A 26,627-nucleotide genomic window follows, 5' to 3' on the forward strand; every position below is an offset into this window, starting at 1 on the left:
CACAACAGGGCAGGGATGCCCTTCTGCCTGCATCTGACGGTGAGACGAGGGAGGCCGTGTTCAGGTGTGGAGTCCTGGCAGGGTTTTTAGCGGGTTGCATTTTTATTGTATATGGGGAATTTTAACTTGTATTTGTGATTCTGGCTGTGTTTTTTTATGGAAATAAATGGTGTGTTTGAAGCCAGCTTAGTTTCTGTGCCCTGAGCGCTGATCCGCTCGCTCCCCTTTTCGCTTGTATGTATACAGACGTGGTGGTGAAGATTTCGGTTCACCAGTCTTAGCGGCTACATATAACTATATAACTATACACACTATATATCTATGCACTGAACATATATTTTAACTTTCATGTAAAGTCTTAAGCACATGGTTTATTAAGGTGGTACAGTAACAGGGCAGTTGATATAAGGGGAGAGTTCTCCTGAATAACTCTCTCTCCAGCTCCAGTAACTAACCTCCCCCAATGCACACTCAACGCCTTTCATGCAGCACAACCAAAACAGTAACATTGTAACAGAGATCCTGAACACATCACAATAAAATATCATGTGATATAATCTGACACACACACACACACACACACACCATGAACCTACACTGAATGTTTTTATATATGAGAATCACCATGTTAAGTATGTAACCAATGTTGTTATAAGGTATATTATAAGATTGTGCCACTTGCTGTGTAAGATTTAATAATTACGGTAAGATTAATGTGCGATGACCGATTGTAAAATGGTAAATGGCCTGTATTTGTATAGCACTTTACTAGTCCCTAAGGACCCCAAAGCTCTCTACACATTCAGTCATCCACCCATTCACACACTGCTGATGGCAGCTACATTATAGCCACAGCTGCCCTGGGGCGCACTGACAGAGGCGAGGCTGCCGGACACTGGCGTGGCTGCCGGACACTGGCGCCACCGGGCCCCCGACCACCACCGGTAGACTGTCTGAGCCGGGGCTCGAACCGGCAACCTTCCGATTACAAGACGAACGCCCAACTCTTGAGCCACGATTGCCCAACAATTGTGATGAGTCAAAGCCAAAGGGTTTGACTTGTCACTGGCCTCTGGCCAGGACCTTGGCTGCTACCTGACCCTGCAGCTGTGTTTGGCTGGAGGATGGGTGGGAAAGTTACCTAGCAGCAGGGGGCGGGGATACTGGTCCCTGTACACCTCAGCTGGACCAGTTGACAGGTTTACTGTACAACAAAAAGTAAACTGTATCACAATCTATGATATCAATTTCCTATGTATATGCAATTGATATATTTACATAACAATAACTGTGTGGTTCCCCAGCTGCACCAAGGCCGATCAGCAAGCACTCCAGCGGGTGGTGAAAGAAGCTGGCAGAATTATTGGAACAAGTCTGCCAGAGATCAGTAATATCTTCCCCACTCGCTGTCTGAGGAGGGTGCACAGTATCCTGCGGGACCAACATCACCCTGCGCGCCACCTTTTCCATCTGCTGCCCTCGGGGAGAAGGTACAGGTCTATACAGGCCAGAACATCCAGACTGGCCACCAGCCTGTATCCACAGGCTGTGAGGCTCCTGAACTCTCTGCCCCCCTCTCACGGACAATAACCATATTCAACTTCTTAATAGCAATGAACTGGTCTGCATTGGTGCATATCTTTATTCTCTTCCCCCTCCTGCCCCCCCCTCTTTCTTAAATAGATAACTATCATATCTGATATCATATCTCACAGTACAATAATATTGAATGGGTTGCACTGTTGTACTTTGTCATGTTTCTCAGGTCTTTGTCTGAATTTCTACCAACATTACTTGTCAGGTTCTCATGTTATTGCTAAGGATTGTCTATTGCATTGGAGTCACACTGGGTTAAATATGTACACTTGGGTTTTAAGGGGTATTTATTATTTTCTTCTTTTTTGGGTTGTATGGAAGCCCCAAACGCAATTTCATTGTTCTTGACAATGACAATAAATAAATACTACTACTACTACAATTGGAACTGTACCACGCTGGTGATGCTCACCATTATTTTTCTTATGTGAGAAATGAAAAGTATCCTGATGAAATTCAAGCTTCTGTAATTGCTGTATATAAAAAAACCCCTCAAATTTACATTTTCTTCCTGTATTCCATGGGTCTCCAACTCCAGGCCTCGAGGGCTGGTGTCCTGCAGGCTTTAGATCTCACCCTGGGTCTACACACCTGAATCAAATTAGTTCATTACAGGCCTCTGGAGAACTGCAAGACATGTTGAGGAGGTAATTTAGCCATTTAAATCAGCTGTGTTGGATCAAGGACACATCTAAAAACTGTAGGACACCCGCCCTCGAGTTGGAGACCGCTGCTCTAAAGTCTAGATGGGTAACAGAGTATTAATTGATGTGCTTGTGTGGTGGAGTTTACCACCCTAAGGCTCACAGACATCTGTGCTCATATTTTTGATTAAAACAATACATCATCTGGTGTATTTTGACACCATACTGAAAAGGACTACCAACAGAAGGAGTTTACCCACATCAGCAGAATGATCTGTTGATCTCTACTCTGGAAACTAACCAGCTCTGGACCAAGAGCTCTGTGGGGGGAGTAGCAGAGTGTTCAATTTTTCTGCTGTTTCTAATGTCTTTCCCTTTCCATAATGAGTGTTAGTAATAAATAAAGATTATTAGACACATTCATTCCTTGATTTTTTTCCCCTGTTGGCAGGAAACAATTATTGTTCCATAGCATTAAAATCTGATCTTAAAACAGGACATCTATGGAAGATACTTGGTGACCACACATTAAGTATGTAAACTAAGCTTATATATTGGAATTCTGAGCTGTAATGGGCCGTCACCTTAGAAATAAACAGCAGCACTGACAGGGACGCAGCCAATTAAATTAAAATGTTTATTTTATGCGCTAAATCACCAGATTAACCAGTTTCTGCACTATTAATTGTGTGTTGCATTTCACAGGCACATTGTGTTTCTGAAGTAGGTGGCACTTTTGGGGATCAGTTGCTGTGGAAGAGTCATGATCCTGCAACTTATAAATTGCTTAAATTCTGTTAACAGCGCTCCTTTCATGTGAACATCCAGGGAAAACCCTGGAATAACTTTAAGTGTTGATAACCACTTTAAGTGGTCTGTGTGTCCCAATTGCCAATATTAGCAAGTGATAGTGGAATGATACCCTGGATAGTCAGAACCCCCTTTATTGTACGGGGCCCTGGATTAGCCCAAATCCTGCTTCACAGTACAGGTCTCTGCTCTTAACTGGCTATAGGTTGAGCAGAAGTTACCATGGTTACTTAACCAGGTTGAAAAAACAAATAAAATAAAGAACCTGACATTAATCCATCTAAGCCTTTGAACTCAAACTATGTTTATAAAGTAATAAGATATTTATACATGTTTTACAAACCAATGATATGGCATAGTAATACATTTTAACCTCTTCTTTAGAATGCACGACAAACTGACACTGAGATGTTTCATGTTTATTTTGAAAGCTTTTCTTTTATACACATCTACATATTTACAAAAACCTTAACAGAACAGGCATCCAAGAGAAACAATTTAAACTCCAGAGGAGATTTTCTGAACCCAACTCGCACACCCACAACAGAATTGATGCACCACGCTTTCACATTATGCAAAAAAAAAAAAAATCTAACAGTTATACGTTCACGCACTACCATGCACAAAATGCAAACACCCTAAACTGCAACCACGCGCGGCCCGAGACGTCTCACTAACAGAAGGATAAGAGCACAAAGCATACGAGGCATACCACACTAATGTGCAACATTTTCTAACACACATCCACTTTGAACAAACATCCACACATGAATTCACTCCACCACAGTTTAAAAAAACCAAAAAGGACACACGGGACCCCTTCTGCAAATAACTCACCTACTCCATCACCATCTGTGTAGGAAAATGATCTGATCAGTTAGTGGCCACTGAACTTCATAACTGTGACAAAATACTTTTGGCACGTTTTTAACCAAGGTATTGTTTCCCGGTGTTTTCCAGAAAGGTTGCCCATTTGTTGAGTGCTACACGTAAACTGCTACACTGTGAAAAGTGATTTCTTTCCTTATAACCTTTTCAGTCTCTGCTACACAGATGTTGCACAGAGTAAGGGGTTACTTGTAGAAAGGTAACTGGAAAGATCCACTACAAGTGGGGTGAAGAGCAGATCAATCGGAATCATATTTGTCTCCATCGTCATCATCGCCGTTGTCGTCGTCGTCACCACGGCAGCCCAGCTCATGCATCACTTCCCTCTGGTAGCGCTGCCAGCTCCTCCTGCTGTAGGAGTGTTCCTCCTCCCAGTAACCTGCACAGAAGGCAAATGCAATGGTTAGCAAATAAACACCATTCAACACTTGTTTGCACTAAGTGACACTGAGGCTGAAAAATGAAGCAAACACACAGGGAGCAAGAAACAACAGCTTAGTGAACTGAACTTCACTGAATTGCCATTTGAAGTTGGTAAATATTGCGAAATCTGTACTCTAGTTTTAGTAAGTGTTTCATCAGTCCATTGCTTAGCAACAACTAGCACGTATCTATGTCTGTCTTGCGAGTTTATCGATGCAGTCTACAAACCTCAGCACTGAACCTTCTCATCCATATATGTTAACTTCCTGGTCTGAAAGACCACAAAAACCATTGAGTGACGTGGTGGCTCCATCCATGTCCTACATACAGTCTTAAGCAGAACACTTTTCTTAAAAGTAATGCAGTAGTTTCCTTAATCAGAATCAGAATACTTTAAAAAACAACAACAAAAAAACCCCCCTAGGGATCAATAAATTTCATTTAATCGAATTACACTCAGGAGAAAGTAACACGATACACTACTTGTTACATTACTTTGGCATTTCTCCTTAAAATGAACTGAAATGCACTCTCATAAATATCAATGTAACAATACAAACATACAGGCTACAGTCCCACACACCAACACAAATCTGTAGTTTAATGAGGATACTCATATGAGCTTTCTCTTGGTATTTCGGTATGAATGCAAAACTGACAACAAAAAGCAAAAGATGAAAACCAGCACACAGACATTCAAATGGATCGCCACAGTGATTCTACTTTAGAAACATGAACAGGTAGAAACGGACACTGCAGCCTCTTTTACAATAAGAATAAAAGTACTGTCTATATCCACTCTGTAGACTGCGCCACCATTTTCCTCCTCTGGCACAACAACTGAAATCAGCTAAATGTAGTGCAAGTGCAATTGATTGGCAAGCAAAGGAAGGAAGGAATTGAACGACTTTGAATGAGTTCTTGTAGAGAACCAATTCTCAAGTTATGCACACTAAGTTTCGTAATGCAGAGGTCTAGACAATCAAAAGTATAACTAAGACCTTAGGATACTGTCTATGAGTGAAAATGACTAGAATATCACACTAACCTGGTTTGACCAAATAACTTTTGGCATCTTGCTATCATAGTAAAAGATGAAATGGGAGACATTTGTTTAAATTAACAGGAGTTCAAGTAGAGACTGCAGCACTGAATAAGTGACATGTTTCTAAATACATACCACCATAGCGCTCCTCTCTGTCACTGTCTGTATTGCTCTCCTCATCAGGGTAGTCATTCCTCCAGTTGCCTTCCTCGTTCTCATCATCCTCATCTTCATACACTTCCTCTTCATGAACCACAAGGTCAGGAACCTGAGATTAAAAACACCACATTTATCAGAAAAGCTTTTTTTTTTTTTTTTATAAATGATTAAGTCAGTGTTGTGGTTTGATATTAAAAATTACCAGTGAGATTTTGAGTCATCACTGATAAGAAGAAACCCTAACGGTATGCTTTGGCAAATTACTTCTCCACACATCCAGGGCAACAAAACTAAACAATCTTCTTGCTTAAATTTTTACTTTCAATGCTTTAAAATAATCACCATTTAAAAATCATCAGTTAAGTTACAAAAAACCCCAACATTTTTCTCATTTTAACCCCTCTTCTACCCTTTTAAGATTATTTTAAACTAGTGCCAAACTGTAATGAACTACCACCACCAGAAGGTGGCAGTAATGCAACAAAATGTTTCTACATTCCCCAGGCACCATTACAAAGTAGTGATGCTTGTTTACAAACAAGCGATCATTTTATAGCAATGACAGGATACTCCCATGTAAATATCAAATAATATTTCTGCTTTAAAGGCCACCTGTTTACCACCTGACCATCATTTATTTTTCCAAATATACAGTGGGGCAAAAAAGTATTTAGTCAGCCACCGATTGTGCAAGTTCCCCCACTTAAAATGATGACAGAGGTCAGTAATTTGCACCAGAGGTACACTTCAACTGTGAGAGACAGAATGTGAAAAAAAAATCCATGAATCCACATGGTAGGATTTGTAAAGAATTTATTCGTAAATCAGGGTGGAAAATAAGTATTTGGTCACCTCAAACAAGGAAAATCTCTGGCTCTCACAGACCTGTAACGTCTTCTGTAAGAAGCTTTTCTGTCCCCCACTCGTTACCTGTATGAATGGCATCTGTTTGAACTCATCATCTGTATAAAAGACACCTGTCCACAGCCTCAAACAGTCAGACTCCAAACTCCGCCATGGCCAAGACCAAAGAGCTTTCGAAGGGGGACCTGGTGAATGACCTGCAGAGAGCTGGGACCAAAGTAACAAAGGTCACCATCAGTAACACACTACAACGGCAGGGAATCAAATCCCGCAGTGCCAGACGTGTTCTGCTGCTGAAGCCAGTGCATGTCCAGGCCCGTCTGAAGTTTGCCAGAGAGCACATGGATGATACAGCAGAGGATTGGGAGAATGTCATGTGGTCAGATGAAACCAAAGTAGAACTTTTTGGTATAAACTCAACTCGTCGTGTTTGGAGGAAGAAGAATACTGAGTTGCATCCCAAGAACACCATACCTACTGTGAAGCATGGGGGTGGAAACATCATGCTATGGGGCTGTTTTTCTGCCAAGGGGACAGGACGACTGATCCGTGTTAAGGACAGAATGAATGGGGCCATGTATCGTGAGATTTTGAGCCAAAACCTCCTTCCATCAGTGAGAACTTTGAAGATGAAACGAGGCTGGGTCTTCCAACATGACAATGATCCAAAACACACCGCCCGGGCAACAAAGGAGTGGCTCCGTAAGAAGCATTTGAAAGTCCTGGAGTGGCCTAGCCAGTCTCCAGACCTCAACCCCATAGAAAATCTGTGGCGGGAGTTGAAAGTCCGTGTTGCTCGGCGACAGCCCCAAAACATCACTGCTCTCGAGAAGATCTGCATGGAGGAATGGGCCAAAATACCAGCTACTGTGTGTGCAAACCTGGTAAAGACCTATAGTAAACGTTTGACCTCTGTTATTGCCAACAAAGGTTATGTTACAAAGTATTGAGTTGTATTTTTGTTATTGACCAAATACTTATTTTCCACCCTGATTTACGAATAAATTCTTTACAAATCCTACCATGTGGATTCATGGATTTTTTTTCACATTCTGTCTCTCACAGTTGAAGTGTACCTCTGGTGCAAATTACTGACCTCTGTCATCATTTTAGGTGGGGGAACTTGCACAATCGGTGGCTGACTAAATACTTTTTTGCCCCACTGTAAAATTTGGACCACTCCACCCATTCACTCACTCCAATTTCAGCACTCATTCATCTGTCCGTCCATCCATCCACACACACCAGTTCTCCCTCATCAGCATAGGCTCTGACAGACAGGATGTCCTGGATCCACCCTGGGGTGACCGTTTCCTGGTAGTAAAGATCATAGACGTAGCCATCGTCCTGCTCTCGGTGCTCTTCCCCCAGTCTATCTCCAGATATGCTCAGACGCTCCCGCAGCATCTTGGTGTTGTTACAGAGAATCTCATCTGGTTCTGAGGACAGTATCTTTAGAAAAATAAAGCAAGTGATTAGAAATGGAACAAATTAATGAGCTGATAGTCAGTCTAGTTGGGCCTAATGGCAAATTAAATGACATTTACATCAATACTGAAAAAATAAATAAATAAATAAATCTCACAGCTGTTTACCGGTAACTATCAAAACACATGCTGTTAGGAAGAGGCAAGTTGTGAGCTTCATGTGTTTGCTGGTAGGCAGTGTAATACCAGTGGCTGCAGTAACTCCAGACATTCTCACTAAAGTAAGTGATCTTTCCTACAGCTGAAGCACACGACTGAAATTGTGACTGAAACGGTCGAGCCCGAACGCTTCTTAAAAAGCCAAATGAACGTGACTCTTCGATCAGACACCTTAACACAGCTGACCTGGCTGGTTGGTATAGTTAAGCTAATTATACACGTGCAACACTATTTAACTGTTCTGAGATGTTATGTCACAGTCTAGAACATAGGTGTCAAACTCTGGCCCGCGAAGCCATACCAAATTACTATTAGAGCTGGCCTACTGGTATTATACAGCTAATATATATATTGTTTAGTATTAAGTTTTGCTTGTTCCATATTCAGTTTTTCAGCAAAACGTGTTTGAGTCCATAAGAAAAGATTCATTCTTATATCTGGAGGAATAAATATGTTTCAATAAATATTAACGTTAGCCTGCGACTTTGTTCCAGTTTTGAATTTTGGCCCACTGTGTATTTGAGTTTGACACCCCTGGTCTAGAACTAGCTAGGCCTGCAGTGTGTGTGTGTGTGTGTGTGTGTGTGTGTGTGTGTGTGTGTGTGTGTGTGTGTGTGTGTGTGTCTTTCTCTCCCTCCCTGTCTATTTGTCAGCAGTGAAAGCTCAACTGGAGTAATGCAGTGTTGTTCGTGCATGGTTTTTAAACTCCAAGGAAAGATGGCTGCTGCTCCTGCTAGCCCTGCTAACACTAGCCACACTTCCAATCCAACATTGCAAGACCAGAGATCAATGTGATTCGATTGGGGAAGAATGCACTTCCAAAAGGTTTTTAAATAAACATGCACTATTTGTTTAACAATTCTGCCTGTTTGCTGAACAATTTCTTACTTTTGACCAGTTAATGTTTTTTTTTCTCTAATTTCTAATGACTATAGTAAATGAATTACCAGGACAATCCTTACTTAACAGAACAGGAAATGTGCTGGCACGATGAGAAATCAGAAGATTGGATCTGTGAGACCGACCAATGATAATGGCGTCAGTAACAGTTGATGACTGTGCTAGCCATGTGGTTGAGCTAAGACTGGATGACTCTCAGCAACTGAATTATATTGATATTTGTAGCATCTGCCTTCTGAAAAGCACTTGTTAAACTGCACAATTGTGTTCAGTAAAAGCTTAATGCCTGGTAAATTCTGGTAAAATGATAATCTGTGTTAAATAATCCCAAATACAATCAAGCAGCCCTATGAGGACAACCACTTATGTTTTTTAACAGTCTGACGGCAGCATGGTATTTATTTTTTTAACTGTTTCTGTAATTTAGCCTCCACTAAGTGAAAAAGGTGCAACATATCAGGACCTTAAATTGAGTATAATAACTGATGATTGGGCTGTTCATGAGTACGCTTGCCAAACAGCACTAGGACAACTGCTGCAAACAAAACCCAGAATCTCCAACTATCAACTTACCTTGCCTGAAGGTTTATCCTGGTCCTCTCCATCCTCATGGATCAGATCCACCACCTGGATTTCACCCAGCCCCCAGCATTTGTCTGTCTCTTTCCCCGTTTCCTCTACACACTCAGAAGCACCCATCTGTGGTGTCTGTTGCTCTGCTGGGGCTGACAGACCAGCACGGTGGCTTGAGAGTATTCTGTAGCGTTCCTCTCTCCGAGTACTCCACTTTGTGCTGCGTAAATCACCAAGTATCCGCTGTGAGCTGGCAGCAGAGGGACGCAGTGCATGCGCCGTGCGAGGCCGAGCCAAAGCCTGTCGAACCTGCGTCTGAACGGGAGCTTCCTGGTGATGGGATGACAAAGATAACAACCCACGAGGCTTTAACATAAATATGGATTTCCCTTTTAATTCCCAACTCATAGAAGCTGCCGGAACTGCACACTCATCTTACTCGCGGTTCCACTAATTTAATGCAAATATTATCGAAATCCAACAATTAAAAACCCCACATCCAATTTTCTACAACGGGGAAACAACCAATTTGTAACAATAGACAATAGTAGCAATAGGACATGTGCAAAGATGCAAGATTCACATGTTGAAAACACAATGGCCAGAATTTTCTCTACGCATAGAAATGTTTGGTGCCCTCAAAAGACAATTTGGTCTAGCACAAAAATGACAATCAACATTCATCAAATGGCAAGAAATAAAAGGAAAATCCAGAGAAATATGTAAGGTAGCAAAGAGTCTTTGCCTTAACTGTATGTGACTCAATTATGGTTATTTGCTTGGTCACCTCCCAAAGCATAGTTATCACCAGGAAAAACCTACTGTTAAAAAAATAAAAAGACATTACACGCACCTAAAAATGCAGAAAAGACAGAAAAGCCTGTTAAGGAGAGACTCCTTATCCGCCTCCCAAATAGTTAACTTTTTCATCAGAGCCTAGGAGTGGTGTATTCCTCATTTTGGCTGTGGTTTTATTCATACCCATTTCACTTCCTAATGACATTAAAAACTTTAAGACAGCTTACTTCTGACACAAGACTGAGTACAAAAAACCGAATATAAAAGCTCACCAGAATCAATATTGTGATATCAATTTTTCAGTCATTGCGCCCATCACTCACTAAAGGAAGCATTCTCAAAATGTACTGAAGTGGAAAAAGATGCATTAGCCATCTGTCCGTTTTACCGAATCCCACAAAGAAAACCATAGTGGTCGGTGTACACATTACACAAACAAATGCAGTGCTACAACTGTATATAGCAGTGTTTACAGCTAATCTAATTAGCTTACGTAATGGGTCTTATTTCGTCTATTGAATTGCGCATGTAAATATTTAATTTACTTCAAACGTTAGTCATACCACAGCCTGGATTTTAATTGTCACTTCGTTTTCAAGGCCCAAATTACGCCAAAAAAAACAAGCTAACAACAGTTTGTGGGGTAGCTAGGGCTAGCATGATTGCTAACAACAATAAGCACAAAGGCGCGTTGTTCCGGACAGTAAGTGACGCTCTCAGCAGCTTTATTCAGCTTGCTATCACCCACTCAGCTCTTCTGAGTGGTTTCAACTATCGTGATAAATACCACCCCCCACCACCACTATTTTTCAAAAGCTACCCCTTCCACTGACCGCTGCTCTGGCGATAGCATTGGGCCCCTCACCTGTGTTGCTACGGTCGCCACGAGTTTGAAGACAGAGTTTTCCACTTCGGCTTCGTTGGGCTCAGGTACCGTTTCGCCTGAGCTCTGGGACGTTTCGGGACGGATACGTTTGCATGCCAGCAGCAAAGCATCTGCGGGGTCGGTTCCCCTTTTTCTTTTCACTCGGAGAATCGTAGTATTTGGATCCATGTTGTCTCCGTCTCTCTTTAGTGTGTCTGGCAGTTGGAAAGAAAGGAAACACGAGAGAGCGCAATCCTTTTTTATTTCCGGTGACTACGAATGTGAAGAAACTCGTAAAACTATAATAATTTCTTTGATGTAGTTTACTTGATACGTTTCCTCGTATTATTATATAGTTAAATTAACTAAACTGCTGTCACGAGTTTCCAATGTATCACTGTAATCCACAATCTCAATAAAACATTAAACATTTTACTTCTTAAAACTTCAAAGTAAAAGCACTTCCTGTTAACGTTGTCCAATTAAAAGCTGACTTTGTGGACTTCTGCTATTTTTTTAGACATTACGTCATTGTGATTGCTGTGTTTTGTTTTTTCAAATACATAAATGTTTTTTTGTTTTGTTTTTTTTGTTTTTGTGATGATGGAGCTGCAAAGTTCTACAGTGTTTTGTCTCCGGACAAAAGAGTCGCAAGTGGTTCTCAAACGTTTTGCCAAACTTAAAAATGCTTTCAAACATAGTTATCAAAAATAGTCCAACATCCCAATTTATGGTTTAATCAGTTAATAAAATAATAATAAAACATGATCAGTGTTGATATATATTTTTTAATTTTTTAAACTGTACTTATTTTATTACAAAAATTGTATTATACATAATATTATACATAATATAACATTTGATCATAAAATCAACCTAAAAATAAATCTGTTATCACACAAAGATGGTGCTGCACTAACCTGAAAATTGTTTCGGGTGGAATAACTGTTTTACAAAGACCTTTTACTAGTGAAATTTCATAATCCTGTTTATATAGCCTAACAGTGCAACAATTTTGTCCACAAAATAGACTTCAGCTGCCCAAAGTAAAACAATGGTTACACAAAATAATATAGATTATATAGATTTTCGCATTCCCTACATTGATGACAGTCATGTAGACCTTTGTCAACATATTGCAGGCGTTTACTGTCACCAGGGGGCAGTGTCAAAAACAACCTATCCGTTATTTACTGCAGTTATTGTCTGTCTCTCTATTACAATTTGAATCACCCCTACAGTGAGTCAGCTAACATAACAAGCATTTTAGTGAGTGTATACTTGATGAAACAATGCAGAAATATTAAAATACCACAGAGTACATAACTGAACTGATTAGTCTGCAGTGAAGTCACCTGCTTTATGAAGATCAATATCTACCATGTCTAGCCAATAACAGTAACAATAACTAATAACATTCTGTAGTATATAGGTTAAGTTTGTAGGACAGATACATTACCTGACCTATACCGATAATACAGTATAAAGAATATAGATGATCTTCACAGTAACTGCTTTTTTAATTAAATGATTCACAAGTTAATTGTTGAATATACTAACAAAAATCATATTTGTATTTGATTCCAAAATAAGAAAGAAGAGAAAAAAAACATCAACAAATAAAATGAGTCTTCATTACCATATATGAATGTCATTGGGAAAATGTAAGAAAATGCTGTGTAAAATGCAACTAAAAAGTGAATGCAACGGTTTCCAATTCTCATAAAGCCATATTTTATTCACAGTGGGACGTAGATAATATAAAAATATTTAAAAGTTGTTTAAATATAAAAATATAATAGATGGAGAGGACTGCCAGCTGCTCTCAAAGCTAATTTAGAATGGACAGAGGCACGTTTTACAACAGCATAATAGGAATAGGAGAGTGGAGGTGTGGAACTGCCCAGTCTCCAGTCCGAACCTTTCACAAATTAAAAACATTTGGCACAGCCAATCCAGCAGCTGGTCTCTGCATCCTAAAATTTAGTTAAATTCAATTTTGTTCATATAGTGCCAAATCATAAGAACAGTCACCTCAAGACACTTTATACTGTAAATTATTGCATATTTATACCTTGTATATTGCATTGATAGAGACTGCAGCTTCCTCTCTAATAAAAGAAAAGAGGATCCTACACACTGGCAAATATGGCCCTGTCCAAACTTTTTTCAGATGTTCTCCTGGCGTCTAATTCAAGCTGGGAGTTTTCTTAGAATGGTACATTTTTATCAGATTTAAAAACTAGATATATTTTCCATGTTCTGCTGTGAATAAAATATGAGGTTTTAATTTTTTCATTTGTTTGCATTCTGATATCAGTTACCTTTTACACACCATGTCAACATTTTTGGAATTGGGTTTGTAAGTCAGGATAATTCACTTGTCTTAGCTGTTATTTAAACTGGTGGTCAGCTTTTTCTGACAGGTGTCTGTTGATGAGTTATTGTTCGATTGAGGCTTCCTGGTCAAAGCCAAAGACCACAGGAACATGAAGACACCTGATAAGAGAGAAAAAATTCAACTTTTCTCACAAATGATCAAAATCCAGTGCATACTTTATACGAGAATTAGTCACATACTAACCTTGACAGGAGTTGAATATTGTGAATACATAGATACCAGGGAGTGAAACATATGTGATGCTGGTTAACCCCCAAGGTAACCCCAGCACAAGGCTGAGGCCCAGCACTTTAACAGAGTCCTTCCATAAATTCCAGCCTTTGTTTTTGTTTGTCTTTTTCCAGCCAGTGTTGCTTCCAAAGCCTCCACTACCCCTTCTTATCCCCCAGAGCTTAAACACAACTAGTCCCATAACACAGGCATTAAACAGCACCACCAAGGAAGGAAAGGCCACTGTAGTGATGAAACTGGTTATAAGGTGCTTCTTCGGGAACTCGCTGTTCATCCAGCATCTGCTCATTGTTGAAAAACAAATATGTATTAAATAAATATAAAACATTTTGGAGGCAGCATATAAATGTCACAAATGTTAACACCAAAGTATGATTTTTTTTGTCTTAAGAAATCAAATCTCATGGGTCACTGCATGCATAAAAATCCTACTGATGATATTTTCTTACATGTGTGCTGTTGTATTGGAGAGTTTGGCGTCCCGCATGTGCAGGGTGTATTTACCATAAACACCTGAAATCGCACAAATCACTGCGACTAGTGTCGGGAAGCCTAAAGAAGTAGAAATAGAATGATTTTGAAGTGAAGTATTAAATGCATTTACAAAGATAAAATTAAAAATAAAATTGCATGTGCTACAGCTTGAAGTGCAAATGTTAGCAAACATGACTTCTCTGCAGTCTTTCTATTGAAAAAGAAGTTGCTCTACATGAAAAATAATTAAAAACAAAAGTTGAGTGTGGATCTAGACCACTCACCAGCCTTTCAAGATTATCCATCCTTGAGGCTTTATTACGACACTGATTGCTGGACTTTTTTTTTGCCATGCTCATTTTTATCACTCAACATTTGTGCGCATGCTACAATTTCATATAGTATTATTGGACACTCTCAGCAAATCACTGAAGTATTTGTAGTAAAAAAAAAGTTGTAGAAAATGGAAAAAATACTGTATACATACCATATGGACAAACCAATCTCATTTAGCCATTTACCTGGATTTTAATCACCAAATTTATGATGTTTTCTCAACTTTGTAGTATCAAACGACAACAACAAACCTACACTATCCATTTCCATTTGGCCTGTTTGACAGCATCTGACGAAATTGTGTTTTAACCTTACTTTACTCACCCCATCCAACTAAGCTGAGTTTGAGAAGATATTTCCTGAAAGTGATGTTAAAAACCCGGCTTAGTAGAAGGTAGAGATGGAACCCCTCCAGAGCAGTCCAGCTGAAGGTGGCCAGCAGAGACCAGTGTAAAATCAGACCCAGAACCAGACAAACTGGGCTGTCCTCATTCAGCAGCCATGCCGAGAAACAGGACAGCAGGAAGCTGAGGTGGAGGCAGAGCATTGCTCCTGCTAGCTGCATGTGCAGATTAGTTGTCTTCTCAGGACGCCGACGACTAAAGAGAGAAACAGCATTACAATTTTTTTTAACAATGGAAGAAATTTGGCCTTTTTTTAAACCTTTCGCTTTGAACCCTCAATTTTGATAACACTAACAATAGTAACTCCACACAGATGAAACTGAGAAGCTTGTGATTTCCCATAATTATTGTCAGACTAAATATGCCAGATAATGTATCCTGTTCTATATGTAACCAAGAGTACGGGAACCAAGACTGCCAAAAATGGGAAGAAGATGATGAAGCTGGAGGAAGAAAGAACTAAACCCTTTCAAAGTAATATTAGAGATAAATGAAGTACATTTAAATAAATAAATGTAGCATTTTAGAGTATGACCCATATATTGATATTTCTTCATAATTTGCTACTATATTTATTTATTTGAAGACTATAACCCCTTTTTATTAATGTATAGGTTTTATGTAAAATAATGATTATCTTTGCATCCTAACTGCCTTTAATCCAAGGAGATAAGTGTCAGAGGATCCAGTGCTCCTTTTTCTGTTTCCTCTTCCAGCTACTTCCTTTATGGCAGTGGTTGCCAAAGTGGAGGGTGCAAAGCCATTGGCGGAGGGGGGTGGGGTATGAATAAAAAAATAATCCTTGGACACTGCTATGGACAGGTTTTTTGACGGAGCTCCCACACAAACACAAAGCAGAAGATGAAGCATCGCCAAATATGCTTCCGAACCAACTTCCAAGCCAAAGACTAGAAAATGTGATGAAGCATATCTTGCCATTGGCTTCACCTGTACAACAGTGGTGCCAAGTAGGGGTGGGTTTCAACACTCGATTTTCCGATCATTTATTTAATCCTGAATCGATTATTAAATATAAATGTATTTTGCCAGAAATGCCAGGATCTCGGGTTAAAACTCACAAAACTATATCAACAACCAAACAGCTAAAATAGTAAATGATGGCAGGAAAAAGGATTCCACACAAAGATGTGAACACAAAGCGCAGACCCGACGCATCAGAATCTGTGAGATGTCGGCTTTCTCACCCGACGGCACGTACACGGGCACGCTGTCGGTGTTGAAAGTTGACACCTCACAGCTTCTGATGCTGCAGGTTTTATCACTCTCTGACCTAAATTCACTGAAACGGCAGCAAAAGATCAAAATTACACTTCACATTTGATAAACATCATCATTACGTCCCTCTTACTTTCACTGTTTTGTGTCCACTACGATAAAATCACGCTTCCTGCACAGCTCTCTCTCTCAGTGTATTTTCAAAACAGTTTCCCATCTGTATTTTATCCTCAGTTACTTTGACACAAAGGTGTCTGCTGTGATGCTCACACCTCTGATGAAGTCTCACAAGTGTCAGTACTGATAAATGATCAGAATTATAATATTTCTGATTGTCTGGGGCAAAATTTAATCAAATCGAATCTGAATCCAATTGATTAGAAATCATTGATGATACCCAGCCCTTGTGCCAAGGTAGGTTTCCCCTGCGTCGGGAGCACGCACTGGGCTCACTGTCCAAATAACGGACAAACATTATCTCACATGAACACTTCTTATAATTACTGAAATTTTGGAGATGCTAGCTCATTATACAGTGAAGTTACAGTGGGAATCTTATAAAACAAAGGGGGCCTAGCAAAAAAAGTTTGGGAACCAGTGCTTTAGGGGAAATTGTTTTAATTTTTCACCCTATCCCTAGCATCCTCCTCTGTACCACCAACACTGCATGTGACATCCAAAAACCTCCTCCTCAGTCCTGTATAGCTACTATCTCTCCTCTGCACATTCCCAGACCATCTCAAACTTCCCACTTTAACTTTGTTTCCAAACTGCTCAACCTGAGCTGTTCCTCTGATATGTTTTGATATTTAAAATTTTGCTCATCCTGCTTACTCCTCGTGTGATTCAGCCCTATATGCATGCAATGACTACCTGCCAGCTTTCAATAATCCAACATGTATTAATACTAAAATGTTAGTATATGCATATGTAACTGCATAGACTTCAGCTTCAGAAAGAAAAATCCAATTTTGTCTGCAAACATGCAGAGGGCTTCAGGACTGTTCACACTTGACTGAGGAACAGTCAAGTGTGAACAGTTTTTGACCGACGACTGTGGGGTGCCACACTTTAGGAAAGATTATGTGCAAGTGTTTGTTTCCCACCAGATGTGACACAGTACATTTAAACTGGTCTGACTGATGCAATAAACCAGTCTTTCACAACATAACTTCTGTCAGTGGTTGACCTTTAGAATTTTTTCTATGAACTAAGCCAACAATAATATATTTCTTTATCAACACATCACCTCTTTAGAATGTAATACTAGAGAAAATATCAAAATATGGCAGAAGTTAAAAGGACATTCAAGTAAAACATATGTACTCACTGTAGACAAATATAGATGATCAAGCTGATGAATGTGAAGACAACGGAGAGTGCTGATCCAATGTAAGTGATGTAGCTGAGTGTCTCCGAATGAGATTTACTCACTGATAATTGTGGGTTCTGGAACATAAAAAGACACTGTTGAAATGAAGTCTATGTTAAGATTTTTAATGGAGGGCTATCCACGGGCCTCGGTCAAATAGTTTCGGTATTATAATTTAAAATCACTCCACCTCTTCTTATAACAACTTTTCCACTTTTTTCACTCTAGTTTTGACCCATAGAAGACTGCTGCACTCTTGCTTCAAGTTCTCATATGGCATGATGAACCGTTTTTATAGACAAAGATTTCTGGATGTGTTCCTCAGCCCATTCAGTGACTTCCATGACAGAATCATGTAAGTTCCACCGGAAATCATGAGTATCCACTATTGATTTTCTGCCTTTTTTTGTGGACAGAAATTTATTCAAGACAAATCTTTTGGGAATATATGAGTGGTAAAATGTTATAGCCGTCTTTTTATTTCTCCAGCCTTTTATAGCCCCTGTCCCAACCTTTTTGAGATTTGTTGCTGCCAACAAATTCAAATTAAGGGTATTTTCCCACATGCATTCATAAGATTTGCAAATCACTGAATTCAGTTGTTTGTTTGTTTTTGTTTTTAAATTGAAGTGTTAAATTAAAACTCCTTCAATCAAATGCTATTTAAAAATTGAATGCATGGGTTAGCTAAGATCTGAAAAGCATCTCTTACTTTGTTAGACATATGGTATCTAACCAAATTCTTACTCTGGATGGCATTACCTTGGCCTCCAGTAACACTGTGAGGAACCTTGGAGTCATTTTTGACCAGGACATGTCCTTCAATGCACATATTAAACAAATATGTAAGACTGCTTTCTTCCATTTGCGCAACATCTCTAAAATTAGTCTCTAAAAAAGTCTCAGAGTGACGCTGAAAAACTAGTTCACGCATTTATTACTTCCAGGCTGGACGACTGTAATTCATTATTATCAGGATGTCCTAAAAACTCCCTGAAAAGCCTTCAGTTAATCCAAAATGCTGCAGTAAGAGTCCTGACAGGGACTAGAAAGAGAGAGCAGATTTCTCCTGTTTTGGCTTCTCTTTATTGGCTTCCTGTTAAATCCAGAATTGAATTCAAAATCCTGTTCTTCACATACAAGGTCTTAAATAATCAGGCCCCATCTTAATGACCTTGTAGTACCATATCACCCTATTAGAGCACTCCGCTCTCACACTGCAGGCCTACTTGTTGTTCCTAGAGTATTTAAAAGTAGAATGGGAGGGAGAGCCTTCAGTTTTCAGGCCCCTCCTCTGTGGAATCAGACAGACACTATCTCTACTTTCAAGATTAGGCTTAAAACTTTCCTTTTTGCTAAAGCATATAGTTAGGGCTGGACCAGGTGACCCTGAATCCTCCCTTAGTTATGCTGCAATAGACGTAGGCTGCCGGGGGATTCCCATGATGCATTGAGTTTTTCCTTTCCAGTCACCTTTCTCACTCACTATGTATTAATAGACCTCTCTGCATTGAATCATACCTGTTATTAACCTCTGTCTCTCTTCCACAGCATGTCTTTATCCTGTCTTCCTTCTCTCACCCCAACCGGTTGCAGCAGATGGCCCCGCCCCTCCCTGAGCTTGGTTCTGTCTGAGGTTTCTTCCTTTTAAAAGGGAGTTTTTCCTTCCCACTGTCGCCAAAGTGCTTGCTCATAAGGGGTCATATGATTGTTGGGTTTTACTCTACAATATAAGGTGCCTTGAGGCGACTGTTGTTGTGATTTGGCGCTATATAAATAAAATTGAATTGAATTTGTTATTATATGTGGGAACTTCCAAGAGAAAATGGCTTTGTGACTAAAATTTGTTGCTTGCATTGAAGTTAAAGACTTCACCCTTCAAGCTCTTTAAAGACTCAATTCATATGCTGTTCCTAATTAAAGTTGCTATACACTGATTAGACAAGCGCAGGTTTTTATCACAGGGCTTCATTACATTCTGTAGAAAGATGTTATCATTTTACCACAAGCACAGCGAAGAAGCTCAGATGGTTGCAGCTGCAAATAAATTCATTTCCTGTGTTACTGGTTTCACAGCCTTCAGTGCTCCAATAACCTAATAAAATAAATATGTACAAATACATTAAGTAGTTGTAAATCTTCTTTAGATTTAGAAATGACTATACTGGAGGCTGACATCTGTAATAATACCTGTTCCATTTCCCATCGCTGATTCTGCCCAAAATACACAAGTCCCATTTTCCACCTGTGAAAAAAATGAATAGAAATACTATGAAAACAGGTTATTAGATTTTCAAAGTAAGATGCTGTTGCAACCATTTTGATGTCTTCTTACCTCTTTGTCATGTCTGAAGATTAACTTGATGGGTTGCTGGAGGTTATTCACTGAAAGAGTTCCTGCCTTCACTGATAGGACTGAGCCCCTAAACACAGTGCCTTCTCTGCGGTGAAACTGTATTTGCCTGCCTTTTGAACGAGGACTTAGCTGCAATGTGTGAGACATGTGAACAAAGTGCTGGGATGAGACTGACTGCAAAAAACTCTCCTCTTAATATGAAGACGCACAGGCCAAATCTAGCCCTTCACTAATTTAAATTCAGCCCACATACTAACACATTTGTTAGTATGTGGTTTACACAACTACACACACCCACGCAGTAAACAGCCTAAACAGACTCAACACTCAAAACCACCTGAAAGCTTACAAGCTAGAAAAAGCAGAATAGAACAAACAGGAAAGCAGATGCAAGCAAAGATGGAAGTCTGAGGTTCTTTTTAGCAGAAGACGTTTGTATAACAGATTGCCATATATCTGTTTTTAAAGAACATAATTTACATTGTGATTGTGATGTTTGAATCCACACACCAGCATGACAAGAGACATGGAGTTACAGATGGACACCAGCGACTTTAGGAAGTTGCCAAATTTACAAGAGACATACAGCCCAGTATGTTTCTGTTTTCTGTACCTGAGCTGTAAAGGCAAGTTTATGTGCACTAATTTGAGGGAAGAAGGGAGGCTGAAGGCTGAACTACATGCTCAAACATGTTTTTACTCTTGTTTATGAAACTTCCCACACAACTGATTTGTCATTTTCAGGAATGTGAAACAAAACTGGTGAGATTTCTGGGTATATGTACATGGAAATTTAAGATTTTATTAAATATACTACCAGACGTACATATTTGACATGATATAAAGGACAGTATTTCTCATTTCCTACTGTGGCCTCCAGTGAAACTGAACCTGCAACCCCCACAGATCAGCATTTTTTCAGTGAATGACATCGACGTTCTCTTTCTGGAGTCACTGACCTTAAAATGACTGCTGTTTATTACAGAGGCCATCACCAGGACCTCCACCTCAGGCACATTTCCTCTGCTTCTCTGGAGAGCTGATGATGGGATGTGAACCCTATGTTCATGTGTAGGACTCACATCAACCTGAAGAGTATACACAAATTCTTTTTTAAATACTCTGTTTTTGTTATTTATTGAGTTCATTAATACATAAATAAAGCAATTCAGATAAAATATAATTTTTTCACTTCCAAAAAGCACTTCAGCTCCAAATGACCTCACCTCTTGAAGCGAGTCTACTTTGAGTTGTCTGATGCCTGCCATGAAGCGACCTCTTGGCTTGCAGCTCATAATTTTGTCCTCATAACAACTACCAACAGAAATTTAACATAGTTCAGATATACAAATGGGCATTAGTGATATAACTGAAGACAGAGACAATAAACTAATAGAAATAATTAATAAATAAGAAAAAACAATTATTTCACAGTCTGCTTTGGTGTGATTTGAATTTATTGATTTCATTTGTTCACAGTTATATATTATATTTACTTGCTGTAAAAAGTATCAGTTATTTTGGGGAGTGCAACCAACACCCTTTCCAGTTAGACACATTATAGCACTGATCTTTGAAAACCCCTGACAGTAATTTAAAAATAATGTCCTACGCTTCCCGAGTGTCAAATGCATCTCAAAATGTGACAAAGTGTCCTTTCATGTCATAAATATTTATTTATCCACAGACACTTTGCCAGGAGCCCTCAGTGTCACATTTGATTGAGATTACGGTATAAATTAAAAAGATTATACACTTAGTACGTTTTTATGATGAAACCATGTTAAAACACTAAAAGCAGCCTATGTAGAGATAAAAACATTTTAACAGGCAGTAACTTCTGTTATATGGAGTGAATGCATAAACAGTGATCATATCTCTCCTTCAGGTTGTATCAATTATGTTAAACTAGTATTTATCAACAGCAAGTTTATTTATTCATGAGAAAGATGATATAACCTTTCAAAAGCAGGAATGTGAGATGTACAGAATAAAACGAATTACCGTGTCCATGCAGTGGGCCTTTTTAGGCACTCCTGGAGAACATTTTCACAGTAGTCTGCTATAGTGATACACACCAGAAGTGAAGGGATCGAAATTAGCATCATTAATACATTTAAACAAGACTGAAAGGTGATAAAACATCAAAGTGACATTTAACTCCAGAGGCAAGTGAGAAGCAGCTGTTTGATCAACACTCTAGGAACTTAGCGTTCCTGCTACCTGATAGCTGAGATGCTAGTCAGTGATTTTACTTTTCTCGTGGTTTGAGAAAATCCACAACCTTGAGATACTAACAATTAGAGTGGTATTTCCCTCACAAGCACACAACTTTAAACATCATAGGAATGATATGGTAAATTTACTCACCCACAGCTTGGGACATAGAAAAACAGAAGATTGTAACTAGAAAAAATGTAATCCACATCGTGGCTCACTCAGCAACAAACACAGGTATGCTCTATGAGGTCCACAGGGTGTTGCTCTGCTTGGCTGAGGCTTGCTAACTGAGACAAAGTGGGAGTTTCACATCTGTATATATCACATGTTCTTGGCAGAGGCAGAAGTTCAAGTAGTGAGTTGTTGCTCTGAGTTATGATAGAAATATTTACACAGACAGTATATAACCACACTGAACACACAGGCAGTGAATCAGTTTGAGCGTTGTCTGCCGGAGACCCTGCTGCTATGGTTACATGAAGGAAAATTATCAGTTGTTTTATCAAGGCTTTATCATTTGAATTAATGGTATGACCTTAATCCTTTCTATGCTGTGCTTCTTGGTTGACAGAGAGAGCCAGAGAAAGATAAACATTCATAAACACAAGATAACTTGATGAGATCATAACTTGGGCAAAGAACTTCAATAAATTAATGTTAAAACAAGTCTGACAGAAATCTTAAAATCCACCCTAAAGAAAAAAAGAGAGTTAGGAAATAAGTTTAAAAAAATAAAAGACATTTCCAAAGTAAAAAAATCCAACACAGAGTACTGTTGCACCCTGTTTCAAACCATGCTGATAGTTACAGCCATCAGTACCATTACAAAAGCCTCAGTTAAATAAGGTTTCATTACTGAGTCATAGAAACCATTTAAAATTAATCTATTATGCTTATTATGCTTACACTTATTTCCAGCTTATTTCTGCTACTCCTTCACTATATTTTGTATGTAAATATTGTATATTGTACTTCATGTCTTTATAATATATCTATGGGTTTATTTTGATGCTGCCTTCCTGAGTTCCTGAAGGCTCTGGATGTTGTAGGGCTGTCCTGGTTAACACACCTCTGAAATGTTCAGTGGAGATCTTAGGGGGTGCTTTTGGAATGGCAGACTGTAGTGGTGGTTCCCCTGTTAAAGAAGAGCTCCAACAATAGGGGATCACACTTTTCAGCCTCCTTAGGAAAGTGTATGCCAGGGTACAGGACAGTCTGCCAGTTTGTCAAACCTTGGATTCTGGAGGAATGATGACTTTTTTGTTCTGACTGTGGAACACTAGACCACATCTTGGTAAATGGTAAATGGCCTGCATTTGTATAGCGCTTTTCTAGTCCATAGGACCCCAACGCGCTTTACACTACATTCAGTCATTCACACATTCACACACTGGCGATAGCAAGCTACATTGTAGCCACAGCTGCCCTGGGGCGCACTGACAGAGGCGAGGCTGCCGGACACAGGCGCCACCGGGCCCTCTGACCACCACCAGTAGGCAAACACGGGGTTAGTATCTTGCCCAAGGATATTTGGCATGCAGCCAGGATGCAGCCTGGGATCGAACCACCGACCTTCTGATTAGTGGCTGACCTGCTCTGCCACCTGAGCTACAGCCACATCTTAAACCTCTCAAGGATATTCAAAGGTGGGTAGGAGTTTGCTCAACCAGTATACATGTGTTTTGTGGACTTGGAGAAGGCATTTGACAGGGTCCCTCAGGATATCCTGTTGAGGGTGCTTTGGGAGAATGGGGTGCCTGGCTCATTTTTACAGACCATTCTGTCCCTGTACAAATAAAGCCAGAGCTCGGTTCATATCACTGGTAGTAAGTTGTACTTGTTTCCGGTTGGTGTTGGACAGAAGCATGGCAAGGTGGTGGAGGTTCTTTGTTTGGGTTTTTTGAGATGATGTGTTCATCGTGCGGTAACCTTCTCCTTTGAATGGAGCAGTTTGTGGTTGAGTGTGAAGCAGCAGGAATGAGAACCAGCACTTCCCATTCCAAGACTATGATCCTACCGGGAGGAGGCCCCACCCAGGGCAGACCCTGGACTCACTAGAGATTGTATCTCTCAGCTGCCTGGGAATGCAAGTTGGAGGAGGTAGGTGGGGTGTGGGAAGTCTAGGCTTCTCTGCTCAGATAGTTACCCCTGGGCCCAAGCTCGGATGCGAGGCAGGAAAATGGATGGATGAATGGACATTTTGATACTTGTATTTACTTATTACTTACTATTTTAATTTTTATTACACATTTAAAAAAATTTAAAAAACTAGAATTACTTTTTAAAATATTTTATTCTCATAGATAAATCCACACAGCAGTATATTAGTAATTAAAATAATTATATTAATTATAAAGCTACCATGCCACTATATGACTATACTACACAGTGTAGAGTCACCCCCAAATTTCCTAGATGTTCAAAGTTGAAATTTTATTTGGCCGCACCAAAAAGAACAGTGAAAGTACACACATCAGGGACAAGAGGAGAAAAAATCTACTCGAACTGGGCTCCTAACTGGGAGCCAGTTTGAGGACAGTAAAGAAAACAAAAAAGCAAATGAATATTCACATCTTACACCATGTAAAAGGACGTGACATGCAAAGGGAGGAGGGTATGGGGTAAGGAATGATCCGGTGTAGACAGCAGCCATGTTGTCCTGCAGCCTTTTCCAGTGCTGGACTGGACCATCTGCATCAGGTGGGTAGCAAGCATCAGAGGCTTTGGAATGGGGGCGGGGGGTGAGTGTATATCTGCATCAGTGTACATGCATGTGTGTGTGTGTGTATCCTGTGTTCAGCTTGAGAGAGAGTGTGTCCTTTCACCTGGTTAAGCAAAAGTCAACAGTCCTCGGCTGATGCAGGTGTCCTTGAAGGATAGGGGCAGAGAGTCAAAACAGAGTCCCATTATCAAGGAGAAGAATTTGTTGTTCCAGAGCCGAATGAGTGAAGGAGATGATTATGGACTGATTCTTATATAGTGCTTTTCTACTCTCCCCAAGTACTCAAAGCACTGTGCACAACATGCCTCATCCACCCATTCAAGCACTTCTAAACACAAGTACAAAGTAATCTACATTCACACACATTCACACTCCGATGAACGCATCATCTTTCCCAAGGATATCTGACATGCAGACTGGGGAAGCCAAGGATCGAACCACCAACCTTCCAGTCTGATCTGCTCTACCACCTGAGCCACAGCCACCCGCATGAATAAATAAACTTGCTGTTGTTTGGGTTAATGTGAACAACTGCATCCGATTTTGCAGTCGGGCTAATGTCCCTCACTGGTCATCAGGTATACAGGGAGTGCAGAATTATTAGGCAAGTTGTATTTTTGAGGAATAATTTTATTATTGAACAACAACCATGTTCTCAATGAACCCAAAAAACTCATTAATATCAAAGCTGAATGTTTTTGGAAGTAGTTTTTAGTTTTAGCTATTTTAGGGGGATATCTGTGTGTGCAGGTGACTATTACTGTGCATAATTATTAGGCAACTTAACAAAAAACAAATATATACCCATTTCAATTATTTATTTTTACCAGTGAAACCAATATAACATCTCCACATTCACAAATATACATTTCTGACATTCAAAAACAAAACAAAAACAAATCAGCGACCAATATAGCCACCTTTCTTTGCAAGGACACTCAAAAGCCTGCCATCCATGGATTCTGTCAGTGTTTTGATCTGTTCACCATCAACATTGCGTGCAGCAGCAACCACAGCCTCCCAGACACTGTTCAGAGAGGTGTACTGTTTTCCCTCCTTGTAAATCTCACATTTGATGATGGACCACAGGTTCTCAATGGGGTTCAGATCAGGTGAACAAGGAGGCCATGTCATTAGTTTTTCTTCTTTTATACCCTTTCTTGCCAGCCACGCTGTGGAGTACTTGGACGCGTGTGATGGAGCATTGTCCTGCATGAAAATCATGTTTTTCTTGAAGGATGCAGACTTCTTCCTGTACCACTGCTTGAAGAAGGTGTCTTCCAGAAACTGGCAGTAGGACTGGGAGTTGAGCTTGACTCCATCCTCAACCCGAAAAGGCCCCACAAGCTCATCTTTGATGATACCAGCCCAAACCAGTACTCCACCTCCACCTTGCTGGCGTCTGAGTCGGACTGGAGCTCTCTGCCCTTTACCAATCCAGCCACGGGCCCATCCATCTGGCCCATCAAGACTCACTCTCATTTCATCAGTCCATAAAACCTTAGAAAAACTCAGTCTTGAGATATTTCTTGGCCCAGTCTTGACGTTTCAGCTTGTGTGTCTTGTTCAGTGGTGGTCGTCTTTCAGCCTTTCTTACCTTGGCCATGTCTCTGAGTATTGCACACCTTGTGCTTTTGGGCACTCCAGTGATGTTGCAGCTCTGA

At 39.9% G+C, this 26,627-nt stretch overlaps 2 protein-coding genes across 3 annotated transcripts; both read right to left on the bottom strand.

Moving 5' to 3' along the window:
* Positions 1-3,448: 3,448 nt before the first annotated feature.
* slc7a6os (solute carrier family 7 member 6 opposite strand) lies at positions 3,449-11,536 on the bottom strand. The gene is made up of 5 exons (XM_005948587.3): positions 11,212-11,536; positions 9,549-9,878; positions 7,675-7,881; positions 5,542-5,674; positions 3,449-4,317 (listed from the first exon to the last, which is right to left on the bottom strand). The coding sequence occupies exons 1-5, from the start codon at positions 11,398-11,400 to the stop codon at positions 4,178-4,180; spliced, it is 999 nt and encodes a 332-aa protein (XP_005948649.1). The 5' UTR covers positions 11,401-11,536; the 3' UTR covers positions 3,449-4,177.
* Positions 11,537-11,668: 132 nt separating this feature from the next.
* Positions 11,669-22,588, bottom strand: LOC102299050 (adhesion G-protein coupled receptor G1). 2 transcript variants are annotated; one of them, XM_005948595.3, is made up of 12 exons: positions 22,392-22,588; positions 22,026-22,083; positions 21,248-21,335; positions 20,981-21,109; positions 20,001-20,150; positions 19,856-19,910; positions 19,669-19,760; positions 17,624-17,742; positions 14,978-15,252; positions 14,293-14,395; positions 13,796-14,124; positions 11,669-13,710 (listed from the first exon to the last, which is right to left on the bottom strand). In XM_005948595.3, exons 1-12 carry the CDS (start codon positions 22,447-22,449, stop codon positions 13,598-13,600), a joined length of 1,569 nt encoding a protein of 522 aa, XP_005948657.1. In that variant the 5' UTR covers positions 22,450-22,588; the 3' UTR covers positions 11,669-13,597. The 2 variants fall into 2 exon arrangements, with proteins under 2 accessions (XP_005948657.1, XP_014185167.1); XM_014329681.2 differs by having other exon boundaries at positions 22,026-22,080; positions 22,392-22,587.
* Between the last annotated feature and the right edge of the window lie 4,039 nt (positions 22,589-26,627).

This window comes from Haplochromis burtoni, unplaced genomic scaffold, assembly GCF_018398535.1.
Source record: "Haplochromis burtoni strain Fernald_Lab_line unplaced genomic scaffold, NCSU_Asbu1 Contig_610, whole genome shotgun sequence".
Lineage (NCBI taxonomy): Eukaryota > Metazoa > Chordata > Actinopteri > Cichliformes > Cichlidae > Haplochromis > Haplochromis burtoni.

What these genes read in the sequence shown, in the direction of transcription:
- LOC102299050 (XM_005948595.3), bottom strand. Translation starts at nt 22,449, where the DNA reads ATGTGGATTACATTTTTTCTAGTTACAATCTTCTGTTTTTCTATGTCC. An exon ending in AGGCCCACTGCATGGACACG is followed by an intron (nt 21,336 to 22,025) that starts GTAATTCGTTTT and finishes TTCTGTTGGTAG; the next exon opens with TTGTTATGAGGACAAAATTA. An exon ending in ATCATCTATATTTGTCTACA is followed by an intron (nt 15,253 to 17,623) that starts GTGAGTACATAT and finishes TTCTCTCTTTAG; the next exon opens with TCGTCGGCGTCCTGAGAAGA.
- slc7a6os (XM_005948587.3), bottom strand. Translation starts at nt 11,400, where the DNA reads ATGGATCCAAATACTACGATTCTCCGAGTGAAAAGAAAAAGGGGAACC. An exon ending in TGGCGACCGTAGCAACACAG is followed by an intron (nt 9,879 to 11,211) that starts GTGAGGGGCCCA and finishes TCCCATCACCAG; the next exon opens with GAAGCTCCCGTTCAGACGCA. An exon ending in AGGATAAACCTTCAGGCAAG is followed by an intron (nt 7,882 to 9,548) that starts GTAAGTTGATAG and finishes ATTTTTCTAAAG; the next exon opens with ATACTGTCCTCAGAACCAGA.